The following is a 13,829-nucleotide window of genomic DNA, read 5'->3' as shown; positions in this document are numbered from 1 at the left end:
TCATTTCCATTGTATTTCTGATCAACGCGTTTTATAAAAGTTACATAGGCAATAGATAGGTTTCGAAATTAACGCACAAGAACACATAGAAAACATGCCAGCAACAAAACATAAGGATACCATTAAATATTTAGCAAACAAAAATAAATTTTCTTATTTATAAAGTGCTCCAAAAAAAATCTGATTTAACGTATTTAGAACAAAATATTTCAAAGTGCTGCAAAACCAAACTAGAGCTCTGAAATATTTTGAATCTTGGCCTTTAAATTTCTGTCAACCGAGTTCAAATATTTTGGTTCAACTTGTATTACAAGAGAAAATTCGTTGTGAGAACATTTTTACACGTGCAAAAATGAACAGCCATTTGAAGTTCACATTTTCAGCAGGCTAAAAAATATGAACTTTAGTGAACATCAGAGGTGAAGTCAAACTTTTGCTGCCGTACACATTTTTGTCAGGCGGTTCTTCTGAAGTCTAAAAATGCAATATAAACTTAAAATAAATGTGAGCAAAAATACAAAGTTGGGGTTGTTAAGCAGTGGCATTAATTTCCCCAGTGCAGCATGTGTAAGTATACACATGGCAATGGAATGGCGAAATGTGACTAATACTATTTTTTTTTAATGAAAATAATAATTCAATGTTTTAATTACAGCATAATCTACATAAGTAGAAATGCATTGATTAATTAAATAATATAACGATTGATTCTAATGTTTTTGCATGTCTCGTGCATTTTTAACTTTAGTTCTTGAATTTCAGAACCCTAATTGTAGTTTGGCAACAAGTGTCTAGTCAAATTACGTTTGTTTGGCCCTTTTACCTTTTGACTTTCACTGGTTTTCTTTCACGTAGACAGCCCTTTTGCTTAGGGTTGTATGGTGTCCATTTGGAGTTTTCCGTTTGACGTAGAGCCATTTTCTAAAATCTTTCTTTGAACCCTGGAACCTGCAGTCAGTCGCTTGGGTTTGGTAAGCAATGCCTCTGTCAGGACAGAAGCAAAGAGTATGCATTTTCTGATGAGATTAGGCTTCTAAAACATCAATTAGTAGAAAGGTTTTGTCAGTAAAGCAAATAATTAAGACGGAGATCACACTGCTTGCATTAATGCATTTTTATATGTGCTTATCACCCCGAAAATGCTAAAACAAAATGATAATAAGCTGCATTACAAATGTTTAAAAAATAAAATAGGATTCTAGTTATCTATCAAACACACAAGCAGAAATATATATTTATAGTTTTACTAAAAGAAGTACGATTAGTACTAATGATGTAACATTCCTACATTACTCAATATAATTAATAATCTTTTAAACAGAAGTATTGCTTCATTCTTTGATTGCACTTTGTTGAATATCTTGCAGTGTTAAATCCTAGTTGTATGCTTTGGGGATTATTCCCTGAAGGACTGATTCCCTACCATATTTTTAGACGTGATAAATATGCACCTTGGAGAATATCTTCTGTGTTTTGAGCACATTTATGATTTACAAAATTCCATTTACACCTACATATACAAACCTGCCTTAGAATAACCGTAACTCACTTAATTTAAGCTATTTAGCTTTTCTTTATTAAGGATTAATTCTTTTCTCCTCATAGAAATGTTATTCATCTGAAGAAATCCCTTCCTCTAGACCCTGAAAATAATGGGTGGTTTGGATTTTGTCATGGCTGATTAACAAATGTAAATGTATATACGCATTGGAAATCTTAGTATTTATGTATTTAAGTGTGTTTTTCACTTTTTCTAACCCCTTCCCTGCGAACATCCATGTTTACTTCCCAACCTTGAAAGTATAAAATTGAGAAAGGATAATTGCCATTTAATTTTCCGTGAATATTCGGGCACCACAGAAGGGCGACAGGTCCAAGGAGGATCTAGACCGGCAATTTCGGTCTCTTTCTCTGCCAGGTGACCCAAGGAAGCTTTTTACAGCAAATAGCCGGTTAAAGCAAGAGGGAATCCCCCTCTAACATATAACACACCTTAGGGAGTGTGACACTTAGTAAAATAACACAATCACTATAATTTAGTAATTTTATTATTTATCTGCACCTTTTTCACATACTCATTTGGTCCTGAGGAAAGCCAGTTTTAAAAATTAAAAGGCCTGGCTGAAACATGTAGACCACACAGGACGCAGGAGGTCATAATTCGCACTCCAACACGTCCATCTGCCTTTTTAGTTGCTAACAGGGGCCCAGTGATTAAAGTTTATCTATTCCCTCGGGTACTGGGACCCACTGTATAGCTTTTAACCTTCACTTTCTCACTCACCACACTGCACACTCAGCGAACATACCAGCTCCGCAGTAACACTGGCATCGAAGCACACCCGGGACACACTCGGTGTCACTGTGGTGGGCCCGATGATGAAGCATGCCACCAACTAGGTTGGTGGGTGAGGGCGTCATGAACAAACCAATGGGTTTGCCAGCACACCTACTTCATTGAGTCTCCCCTCCCCCAAACATAGCTAGTCCTTATTGATTTTGACATATAATCCTGGGGATTTGGACTAGCTTACCTAGTCCTCACTCTCTTCCTTGATTTGGCGATACTTTCTAAAAGTGTCATTTTCAAACACACCATTTAAAAACCCTCTTTACTAAAAGATGGGTTACTAAATTCTGAGTTCAGAGAGCCTAAACTTTATTTTTCCATCTTGTCCCAGTGGGAAGTTACACTTGTAAGATGTTACACAGAATCTCCCATTCTATCCTATGGGACAGATAGCCTTTAATTAGTGAAAATGAAATTGGGAGTATGTCACTATCAGGACATGTCACACATACCAGTATATGTCCTACCTTTCACATACACTGCACCCTGTCCAGGCAGGTACCTTCCGCCTACCATACGTGTGCTTTTTATGTAAGAAAAGGGAAGGTTAGGGCCTGGAAAATGGGTGCACTTGCCAGGTCGACATGGCAGTTCACAGCTGTGCACAGACAATGCAGTGGAAGGTCTGAGATACCTTTCCAGGGCTACTCATGTGAGTGGTACAATCAGTGCTGCAGGCCCACTAGTAGCATTTGATGTACAGGCCCTGGGCACACACTGTGCACTGTACTAGGGATTTATCAGTAAATCAAATAGCCAATCATGGAAACACCAATCCATAAACACAATTTACCCAGACAGCACATGCACTTTAGCACTGATCATCAGTGGTAAAGTGCCCAAAGTCATTTAGCCAACATACACAGGGTCAAAAACAGGAGTCCAAAAAGCAAATGTATGGGGGTGGTTCACTAACAAAAGCTAAGTCTCCTTTCACACATATACAAAGCTTTGCACAACACTGAACCAGTAAATCTGAAGAGTTACATACATTTAGACAATCACAAAAGCAAAGCAGGAGATCGTTTTTTCTCATGCATTGCAGCCAAAGCATGGAACAACTTCCCACAAACCATCAGAGCCTCCTCCTCTCTTCTTGAGTTCTGTAGGAGGCTGAAGAACTGACTCTTTGAACAACTTTGCATGGACCACACACCGACACATCTACTCATGTGCCAGGAAACCCTCAACAGTGATTATTGTGCTATACAAATCAACATAACAGAAACGTAACTTAACATTTTAGACAATCAAGACACCAATATATGTTAAATGAACAATTGTGGGTTAAACTGTAAAGCATATCTAACTATTTTCAGATACTGTTTATATGATCATCAAAGTAATCAGAATGGGCCACTCTCCTCAATCTCTTTCCTTCAGTTCATACCTGTTCTTTTCACAGCTTTTCTCTTCCCAGGAAATGCACTTATCTCCCACTAGTTAGTCTTTTATTGACAAAGGTTTTCTTGCTGTTTACAATTCACATTTTCCTACTAAAAGTATTCCTGACACCTCTCGAGTTTGTAGAAAGAGTCCATGGCATAATGGGGAACCACTGGCCATGATGCGTGAAAGCAGGTGTGTCCAGATGTGGGGGGATTTTTTTTATTATATTGAGCTGAAGAAGGTTAGATCCAAGATTTGCATTTAAATGTGGCACAAAATGACAGATCTTCATTTCACATAAGGCCACATAACTTTCTGTCATTTTTCATTATTAAGGGAAAGCAAATTACTCAAATGTCACCTACCCATGCAGTACCCAGTCTATTCTGAGTCTCATCTGCCACAGTGCTACCTGTGCGCAGACAGGCTGAGTCAGACAAAAGTCTTCGTTGCTCAGCTTCACATGGGTGCACACACACATTTGTATACGAAAGTTGTGCACAGCCTCTTACCTCAGCAGTGAAACAGCAGGCCTCGTTTTAAAAGGTGGGTTCTGGTAGTTACAGCTCAAAACAATCTTAATAAAAAATTGTACAAGAGAATCCATTGGCTAGAATTACTCACAGTATAGGTTAAAAAACGAGAGGTCCAAAAGTGAAGGATTCTTGGGATTCTCACCGGTCATAATCTGCTTCCCTGTGATATACTCCAGATTAAAAATTGGTTGATGGCAGTGGCCCTGGCTGCATTGCTGTAACAGCTTTACACTAACTATAAACACACAGATAAGCCTGGAGTGTTGCTAAGCTCGACAGCAGGGTATCTTTTCATCTGCAGTGTTTCTCATAGTTTGAGGCCTGCCCTCTTCGCATTATTCCATATAAACACTACTTGCTGCAAATTATCATTCTACAAAAGTCTACCACTCTACTGGCTGTTAATGACAGTTATAGTAGCATTATCCCAAGTGAGAATAGAATGAGTGACAATTAACACTTGTAGTACAAATTCTACTGGTTTAAACCATCATTGGCTTTTTGTCATTTGCAATGCCGGTGGTATGTCATAACAATTTCCTTCATTGTTCATTGTTACCATGGTAGGAAAAAATACCACCTTCCAGAAATGAAAGTGTGAATTGCAATGGCCTGTGATAGGAGCCCTTTTCACAAACCTTCCCCCTTCCCCCTTGCATTGTCGTAGTTTACGAAGACTATACAGATGACATCTCAACCGAAAGCAGCTGCTAATGTTGCTTTTTCACTTTATTACATCACAATTCAGAGCTGATCCTATTTTCAGTTATAAATACTACCATTTTTAGATGCCATTTTTTTATCCCCAGTATAGCGTTTATCTTTGGTGTTTGTTCTTTTTCCCTTCTAAACTGTGAAATATCTTATTGTTTGACATTTTTCAATTTATCACTGGTTAAAAAAAAGCAACACTTCCTGTAACGAGAGTGAACGCGTTCACCGTCTAGGTGCTTGTGAGGAGACCAAGAAGCATTTTGGAAAATAGTACTCAAAGCAAGTGATGAATCACATTAATAAGTACTGGCTAGATAAGGAGCATCAGTTAGACCTAATTAAATGATTATTTAATCAGTCTAAAAAGCCTGGAATGCCACCTAGAATATATGTGATGGGAATGTATTCCCTCCGCTGACCAGTTTGAAGGCTTGACTCAACAGTCAGATGTATGCCAGAGATCATGTCACCATAACAAATTAAACATAACATGAATCATTTATTTGACCGTGGGGATTAGGGTTAGCTCCGTTCTGCTATTATCTTTTTTCAATCAGCTCAAGTCAGGTATTGGTTGCATGGGCTGTCCATCACATTTTGGAATGTTACAAAGTAAGGAAATCCAGAGGTGGTAAGTTCCAAGAAGCTTTATTGAAGTACAGGTTACAGAAGTATGATGTTGTAGCCAGGATGGTGATGAAGTGGACTTTCAGAATCATTTCAGAAATAAAGCACGCTGAATTAAAACTCCTAAAATTTTAATTTACTAATGGGTGTTGCATGTTTTTGTATACTGATTAAACCTAGAATAATGTGCACCAACACGAACACGCAGGTTTAAATTATTTGTGCTCTTGTCATGTTTGTCATTCCGTTTTAAATAATACATTTACTTTGTCTTTCGTTTTGATGAACATTAACTGCGGCTGTTTCAAATATTAGCATGTGCATTCTTTTAAATGTGCTTTTGTTTATGTTGTCCACAAAACTAAACGGGTTTGGCGGTAAGCACAGTAAGGCTGCGCCACAATGTAATGAACAAAACAATTGCCAGTACTGTGCACTATTTGGCAACCAAATGACAGAAGAAGCTAACAATCACTACTTCCAGAAAGGACCACTCTTTCAGTCTAGGTTACTGGTAGAAAAATTCAAACTTTTTATTTTTTCTTTTTCTTTTTTGTAAATTAAGTTTGTTTTTTATATATATTTTTTGAAAAAATGAAGGATTTTTACATATAAGTGTGCAAACATATATTTACAACCTCAGATATTTATCCTACATAGAAAATGGAGGAGTAAAAATTTTTAGAACAAGGGAACAATATTATAGAACAAGGGAGATTGATGAATAATGTAGACACTAAAGACACAGGTAGGCTCAAGACACGTGTACACAAGACAGTGAACATATACATAACATTTCAGGGGAGGGTGGTAATTGGTAGTCTAGGTTTGTCAAAAATGTCTTCAACTCATTCAGTAACTGCAATTTTATAAGGAGCTAAATCATAATCCTATTTATAATCATAGGAATGGTGGCATACAATACATAAGCTCGAAAAAAATCACAAGAGTAACTAAGACCAAACACAACTTCCCAATGTTTCCTTATCACTCTTATTTATAGAGCAGCTATTGATCAACGGCCAACAGTTTGGCCAGAACACAACTACCACCTCGATCGACGCGTTTCGAATCCTTAAAGTATTATAAAGGATTCTCTTCAGGACCAAAACAAAATCAATCTGAAATACATAATAGATACAAGCATTCTGTCAGTGGAACATTCATATAAGAGGGAGACTCTCAACTCTCATTCAGCCACGGCATACTCTCAGGAAGCTTACCTGTCACAGAGTTTCAATAAAGTTTATGGAATTGAAATGAGCTGGAAATGATTAAAAGGAACCTGTGTCAGCGCGAGGCCATGAATGGTCTTACCCCATTGGAAATCATGGAGAAGAGAATCTGAAAGGAACTACTCACTAGCAATTTGCTCAGTCAATTCCAGGTATGGGTTGATATCCTTTAACACATTGAGTGTGGGTCTATGGCAGCCCTCAGCGCTCGGTCAGTTCGGGTCTATGACAGCCCTCAGCGCTCAGTCAGTTCAGGTTGAGACGCCTCAGGTTCAGTTCTACAAAATAAAGGGGAGATCTATGATTTAGGCTACACGAGCTGGGATGGCAGCATTTAAGTCAATGTGCTCGGGATCCCGAGCGTTCGGTTGAATGGACGATTTAATGCTAAATACACGCCGGTTACAGCTGAGCAATATGATAAGGCTATGTCCAAATACGTCGCGATAGCGCGTACTGTCTTGAAATAGCTCGAAATAGAGCTCGCAGTTTTGTGCTCAGTGGAGCTCGATATATAACAATAAAAGGACCGTGTCCTCTTTGCTTACTTTTTGATCCGCCGTCCGTCTCCTCCAGTTACTTCGCCATTGTTGGTTGACGCGATGTATTTACATCCGGGTTGATCTTCTTTTAATGGGCGGTATTTCCGGGTTAGGTCGCGTGCCTCATGGGAGTTGTAGTATTCCTCCCCAAATTCTTACGTGAAGACCTGTGTGTTCTGCTGTACTATGATGTTATTAATCATATGACGCCCTTGTTTAATAATGCTGAGAACACTGAAATTGCCTTTGATCAAAACGAGCAAAGTGTATTGTGATCATCTGGAGAGCATGACGTGAAATGGGGCAAGTGAGAGATGAAGTCGAACGTGAGGTCATCAAAGTTAGACACAGGGGTTTTCATGGTGAAAAAAGCTTGGATGATTATAATGTCGAGGCGATTGCCATGGGGCTGCAGGTCCAGGGTGGACAATGTGAATAGGATGATGTTAAAGCCATAAATGTGCTGGATATGGCCATTTGCTCCAGGGAGGAGTTCTAAAGTTTATATAATTCAGACATCTCGTTAAGTCCTTGTGTTGTGGTGTTAAATTTCAGTATTAGCATTGCCTCGCGTTGTCGCAGCTTGGCCTCCATGTCTCCGCCTCTAGGGTCAGTGTCAATTTTAGAAATAATTGTCCATTTGAACTCATGTTCACTGTGGGTTTTCTCTATCCAATGTTGTTCCAATGGAGCTGTGAGGACTTTTTTCTTAATCCTGGACTTGTGCTGAGACATTCTCTGTCTCGCCTCTTGGGATGTCTTGCCTATATATAATTTTTCACATGGACAGAGTATCCCGTAGACCACATTTTTCGTTTTACAATTGGTAAACTGGTCGTGTTTCCAAAATATCCCTGAATGATGGAACAAATTGCCTTCAATGGTTGATGCACAACAAAGACACGTGCCACATTTATGATGACCAATTATAGGTGGAAGGCTCAAATAATCACGTAAGGTTGGCACTTTCGGTTTTGGGATCGCAGCTCGAACAATGTGGTTGGCAATACTTTTATCCTTTTTGTATGCAAAAAGGGGGGCGTCTGTGAGTTGGTCATCAAGGTCCTTTGCTAGATGTCAGTTCTGATGGATCAATTTTTTGAGAATATTGGATGAAGGGCAGTATGTAGATACACAAACGGTGCGTTGTTGATGGATTTTTTGTTTTTTGGTCAGTAGTTCTTCGCGAGGTGTCCACCAAGCTCTCTTTATTGCTTGTTTAAGAAGTTTAGCTGGATAGCCGCGAGCTAACAGTTTCTCTTTCAGAGCATCAGCGTGTCCCAAAAACTCATCTTTAAAGGTACAATTTCTGCGGATGCGCAGAAACTGACCTATTGGAAGGTTTTCTTTTAAACTTCTTGGATGACTGCTGGAAAAATCCAATGCTTTATTGCGATCAGTTTTCTTTTTGAAAAGAGTGGTGACTAATTGACCGTTAGAACAATAAACTTCCACATCTAAAAAAGACATCCTTGTTTCAGAAGTCTGGAGCGTGAATTTAATGTCTTCTGTCCTATTGTTAATCCAATCATGGAACTGAGTCAGTTGTTCTGAGGTGCCCGACCAGGTGAAAAAGACGTCGTCTATGTATCGCACCCATCCACCAATCCATTGGTGGAATGGGTTGCCATTGTGGATAAAGGTGTCTTCATATTGACTCATATAGAGGATCGCTAATTCTGGGGCGAAAACTGTACAGATGACATCTCAACCGAAAGCAGCTGCTAATGTTGCTTTTTCACTTTATTACATCACAATTCAGAGCTGATCCTATTTTCAGTTATAAATACTACCATTTTTAGATGCCATTTTTTTATCCCAAGTATAGCGTTTATCTTTGGTGTTTGTTCTTTTTCCCTTCTAAACTGTGAAATATCTTATTGTTTGACATTTTTCAATTTATCACTGGTTAAAAAAAAGCAACACTTCCTGTAACGAGACTGAACGCGTTCACCGTCTAGGTGCTTGTGAGGAGACCAAGAAGCATTTTGGAAAATAGTACTCAAAGCAAGTGATGAATCACATTAATAAGTACTGGCTAGATAAGGAGCATCAGTTAGACCTAATTAAATGATTATTTAATCAATCTAAAAAGCCTGGAATGCCACCTAGAATATGTGTGATGGGAATGTATTCCCTCCGCTGACCAGTTTGAAGGCTTGACTCAACAGTCAGATGTATGCCAGAGATCATGTCACCATAACAAATTAAACTTAACATGAATCATTTATTTGACCGTGGGGATTAGGGTTAGCTCCGTTCTGCTATTATCTTTTTTCAATCAGCTCAAGTCAGGTATTGGTTGCATGGGCTGTCCATCACATTTTGGAATGTTACAAAGTAAGGAAATCCAGAGGTGGTAAGTTCCAAGAAGCTTTATTGAAGTACAGGTTACAGAAGTATGATGTTGTAGCCAGGATGGTGATGAAGCGGACTTTCAGAATCATTTCAGAAATAAAGCACGCTGAATTAAAACTCCCAAAATTTTAATTTACTAATGGGTGTTGCATGTTTTTGTATACTGATTCAACCTAAAATAATGTGCACCAACACGAACACGCAGGTTTAAATTATTTGTGCTCTTGTCATGTTTGTCATTCCGTTTTAAATAATACATTTACTTTGTCTTTCGTTTTGATGAACATTAACTGCGGCTGTTTCAAATATTAGCATGTGCATTCTTTTAAATGTGCTTTTGTTTATGTTGTGCCATTTTATGTCATTATGCTATGTTTATCTTTTGTATGCAAAGCTAGGTAACATAGATTAATGGGTTAAATATTAGTCAAGCGGTGGGTAACAGAATAATTATCATTTCTTGAATTAAGTATTGTCTTGTGTTTCCTTGCATACTAGACTCTTGCTAAAAGAGGCCTGTGGCCTATTTCTAAAATGGATGTCCGAAGTCCTGTCAAAGTTGGGCCTTGCACAGCAGTGTTTGGAAAAGCAAAAATGTTTTCTACAATATTTCTTTGAAAGTCGCTCGTAAAAGCAAGGCTGTGTGGAAATATTGAATGAACATTTGATTCAATTTTCATGGTCAAGGACAGGATGTCCAGCGGCGGAAAAGCTTGGACGGAGGAAGCAAACGGTTGACTTTACCTAATGTAGCGAATCATGGAAGAGCCTGTGACACTCTTAGTGACACTCTTAGTCTATGAACAATGCCGCTCTTGAAAAAACGTGACTTTTGCTATGCGAAAGGCAAATGACTTCATCGAACGATGTCTCTGGTCCAATCGTGTTTCGTGTTGCTCGAATATTTGTATTCTTTTAGTTAGTTTTAGATAGTAAAAAGGTATAAAAATTGCCCCCTTGCAAGGAGCACTGCTGGCTTCAGAGATGCTGTCGGACTTTTGTTTCACGTAAGATCCATTAAGACTTTACTTTTTCCCTTTAGGTTTTCTTTAGTTTAGTTAGGGAAATAGGGTTTAGGGGATAATCCTTAATGTTTGAGCACTTTTCATGCTGATTTTGGTTTGAGCTTACAGTCAAATGTGCCTTTCTAATAAATAGTTTTGCACAATAAAATGCTAATAAAAGAAATTACACTTTAAAAATGCATTTTGCTTTATAATAAAGTTAATAAAATAGATTTTGAAATGACAAGCTGGTCTTGTTTGTTTCCTTGAGTTACCATTAGTTAATCCATTGCCTATGATACTGACTTAATTAAATGCATTATAAAGTGTTACTGATTAATTAGGTCATATGATTCAGTTGGTCAATTCATGTCTCAGTCATTTATGGGCCTAGGGTAGATATATGAAAATGGTGAGTATCGTGGTGTAGAGTTGTATATATGAGACTGAATTTCTCTTGGCCCGCTGGATCAAATCCTTGGTAGCAGAGGATGGTTACTATGGTAACTGACATGATACATGGTAATTACATAGGAAACATGTTTAACACATGTTAAGTTTTGTCTAGTTGTTATTTGTTGTCGAAAGGTTTTTCCAGCAGTGTGAAAACCTATGTGCCGGCCGGCAGAGTAGTGTGACAGGTGAAGTTACACAGTTCATTTGTTTCGTTTCAAATTAGTGATACAGAAATATCACTAAGTGTTTTGGACGTACAACACAAGTTTAGGGATTTAGGTATGTTAAGTTGCATGAATAGTAAAGTTTTCCTATGAAATTGTAGCTCTGAGTATAGGGACTTGGAGCCCGTTTTAAAACTCGTTGTGAAAAGAGTAGTAGGATCTTTCCGAGCTTGTGTGAAGGGTGAGGTAGTGTTGTCTATTCTTACTGGCGTTTTTGAATTTCTATTGGTTGGTTAAAGTCCTACCGAAGATTTCATGTATGCATGAATAGGTTTTCCCATATGAATGCGTAAAACTGTTTTTGTGTAAATAGCATCGTCTATTTCACGAGAATAGAATCTTGAATGTCTGGTAAAACTATTACTTTATTAGTGAAACGGACAAATAGTTTGTTTTTCCGTAGTTACTAACTGAAATCTATTGAAAAAGATTGTTTAAAATGGTGCTGTGAAAATATTTTGTAAAGGAGGGGTGAGTTTACGGAGTGACACTGACACGCGCAGCTTCGCTGCAGCTGCAGTATACGTCACAAGGTTCGCGTTTCGATTGGTCGACATACGTCACAGCGAGCGCGCTGATTGGTTCATGTGACCAAAACGAGCTGTTTGCTGATTGGTCATTTCTAAAAACTGGTTTCTCATTGGTTAAGCAAGGTAGTGACATAGCTTAACCTGATTGGCTTGTTGGTGAGTTTCGTGCACGGATTGGTCAGAGTTGCGGTACAACAGAAAAATATTTACGATCTTTTCTGAATAGTACGGAATAGTTTAAAAACATGAGTTATTGGTATAAAGAAGAGAAAAAGCCTTCATGGTTTCAGAAAATTAAAAATGTATTCAATCCTGACAAGAAAATTGAAGCGCGTGGTGGAAAATTACTTCATAAGTACAAAACACCCACAGCATATATGGAAGGAGAATATGGTTATCATACTGTTCTCTGGTTTGAAAATTGGATGCAATATACTAAAAATGATGGTGTTTTAGCCTGGCCAGAAGATGGATCGTTTATTGTTAAAGTTTTAAGAAACTTAAGTGATAAAATGATGGCTCTTTCACCAAGACTTAGACCCACTCAATTTGAAGCTTTAGTTGAATGGGAAGTTGAAATGATGGAACTTGAGCGAGAAAATTGGGGAAAACCAAGAGGCATAGATAGGGAAACCCACAAAGATAAAGTGCATCGTTGGAGGAAAGGAGACATGTATGAAGGATTATATCCGGTTTTAGAAATGGTTATAGAAACAGGTCAAAAGAATTCTCAGAAGAGGGGTCATCTTGATCAAGAATTAGATGATGCAGTTTTGGAGGATATGTTAAATAGTCCTCCACCTTATCAGCCAGGTTGTTCCCATTTACCCCAAGAAGTCTTCCAGGTATTTCTCCTAGTGCACCTAGGGAGGTTGAGGATTCACCCAGACTTATTAGATTACCCAATAGGGCGAGAAGCAAAACAAATACCCCAAGAGATAATTTCCGGAGAAATGATAATAGAACAGAATTGCCTGGAGATATACCAAACATTACAGAATATTTTAAAGCAAAGGGAGAATTAATTCAACAGTTAACAAAAGGCATGGAAGCAGTGACAGTCCCAGTTACAATTGGTCCTGTTGTACCAGTTTTTGATCAGAGTGAAAATAGACATTCTGTTATAGCAAATCCTTTGAATGCCGAAATGCAAAAAGTGGCTGAAAATTTTTATTCTAAATTAACGGAAATACACAAAGATAAAACAATGCCGAATTTAACTTTAAATCAAGGTTTGTCAAATGTCACACCATCAGCTGCAGAATCAGATTCTCGTTCCATAAATAGAACAGATTTAACGCAAATTCCTGAGTCTAAACAACTTGATGTTGCAAAATTTAAAGCAGATTTAGAAGAATTAATTATTGGCACAATTGGTACTGACTGTTTGAATCAATATCAGGATGATGAATTGCTATTCATTTGCAAGAGCATTCAGTGGAAAACTAAAAACAAATATGAACAATTTGAAGAGGTGACTGCTGAATTGGAAATAGATTTAACTCACCAGAAACAATTGCAAAAGCATTATAGAGTGGATTTTTCTGAAAAAGATATAGAGAACCTAAATACTACAGGCAGAATTACTCATATAAAATAATTAATTGTCTTTCTAAAAAGATTGGGAGATTTAAGTAAATGGAGAGTTAAGTGGACAAAGAAGAGAGAAGAAGAAAAGAGAGACAGAGGAGAAGTCTTTGGTAAATTTCCTATGAGGGAAATAGCTGGTGGGGGTTATGTTCATGTTCCATGGACAAGACAGGATATCCTACTCTTCACAAATGATTTTCCTCGGCTGAGAGAAAAGCCGGTGGAATGGTATCGTCAGGTTGACAGATTCATTAAAGTCTCAAAAGTTCTGTGG

The 13,829-nt window shown here is 38.0% G+C and overlaps 1 protein-coding gene across 1 annotated transcript in view; it reads right to left on the bottom strand.

Annotated features, from left to right (window-relative positions):
* Positions 1–830: 830 nt before the first annotated feature.
* TMEM196 (transmembrane protein 196) overlaps positions 831–13,829 on the bottom strand; it is a 299,739-nt gene continuing 286,740 nt past the window's right edge. Inside the window, exon 4 of the mRNA XM_086939995.1 lies at positions 831–984. Within this exon, the coding sequence (XP_086796121.1) occupies positions 955–984 (30 nt within the window). The 3' untranslated portion in view covers positions 831–954. The remainder of the gene's footprint in view (positions 985–13,829) is intronic.

The sequence above is a fragment of the Lissotriton vulgaris genome, chromosome 10 (genome assembly GCF_964263255.1).
Source record: "Lissotriton vulgaris chromosome 10, aLisVul1.2, whole genome shotgun sequence".
Taxonomy (NCBI): domain Eukaryota; kingdom Metazoa; phylum Chordata; class Amphibia; order Caudata; family Salamandridae; genus Lissotriton; species Lissotriton vulgaris.
The sequence above is the reverse complement of the archived record's forward strand: the minus strand, read 5'-3'. Positions and strand labels throughout refer to the sequence as shown.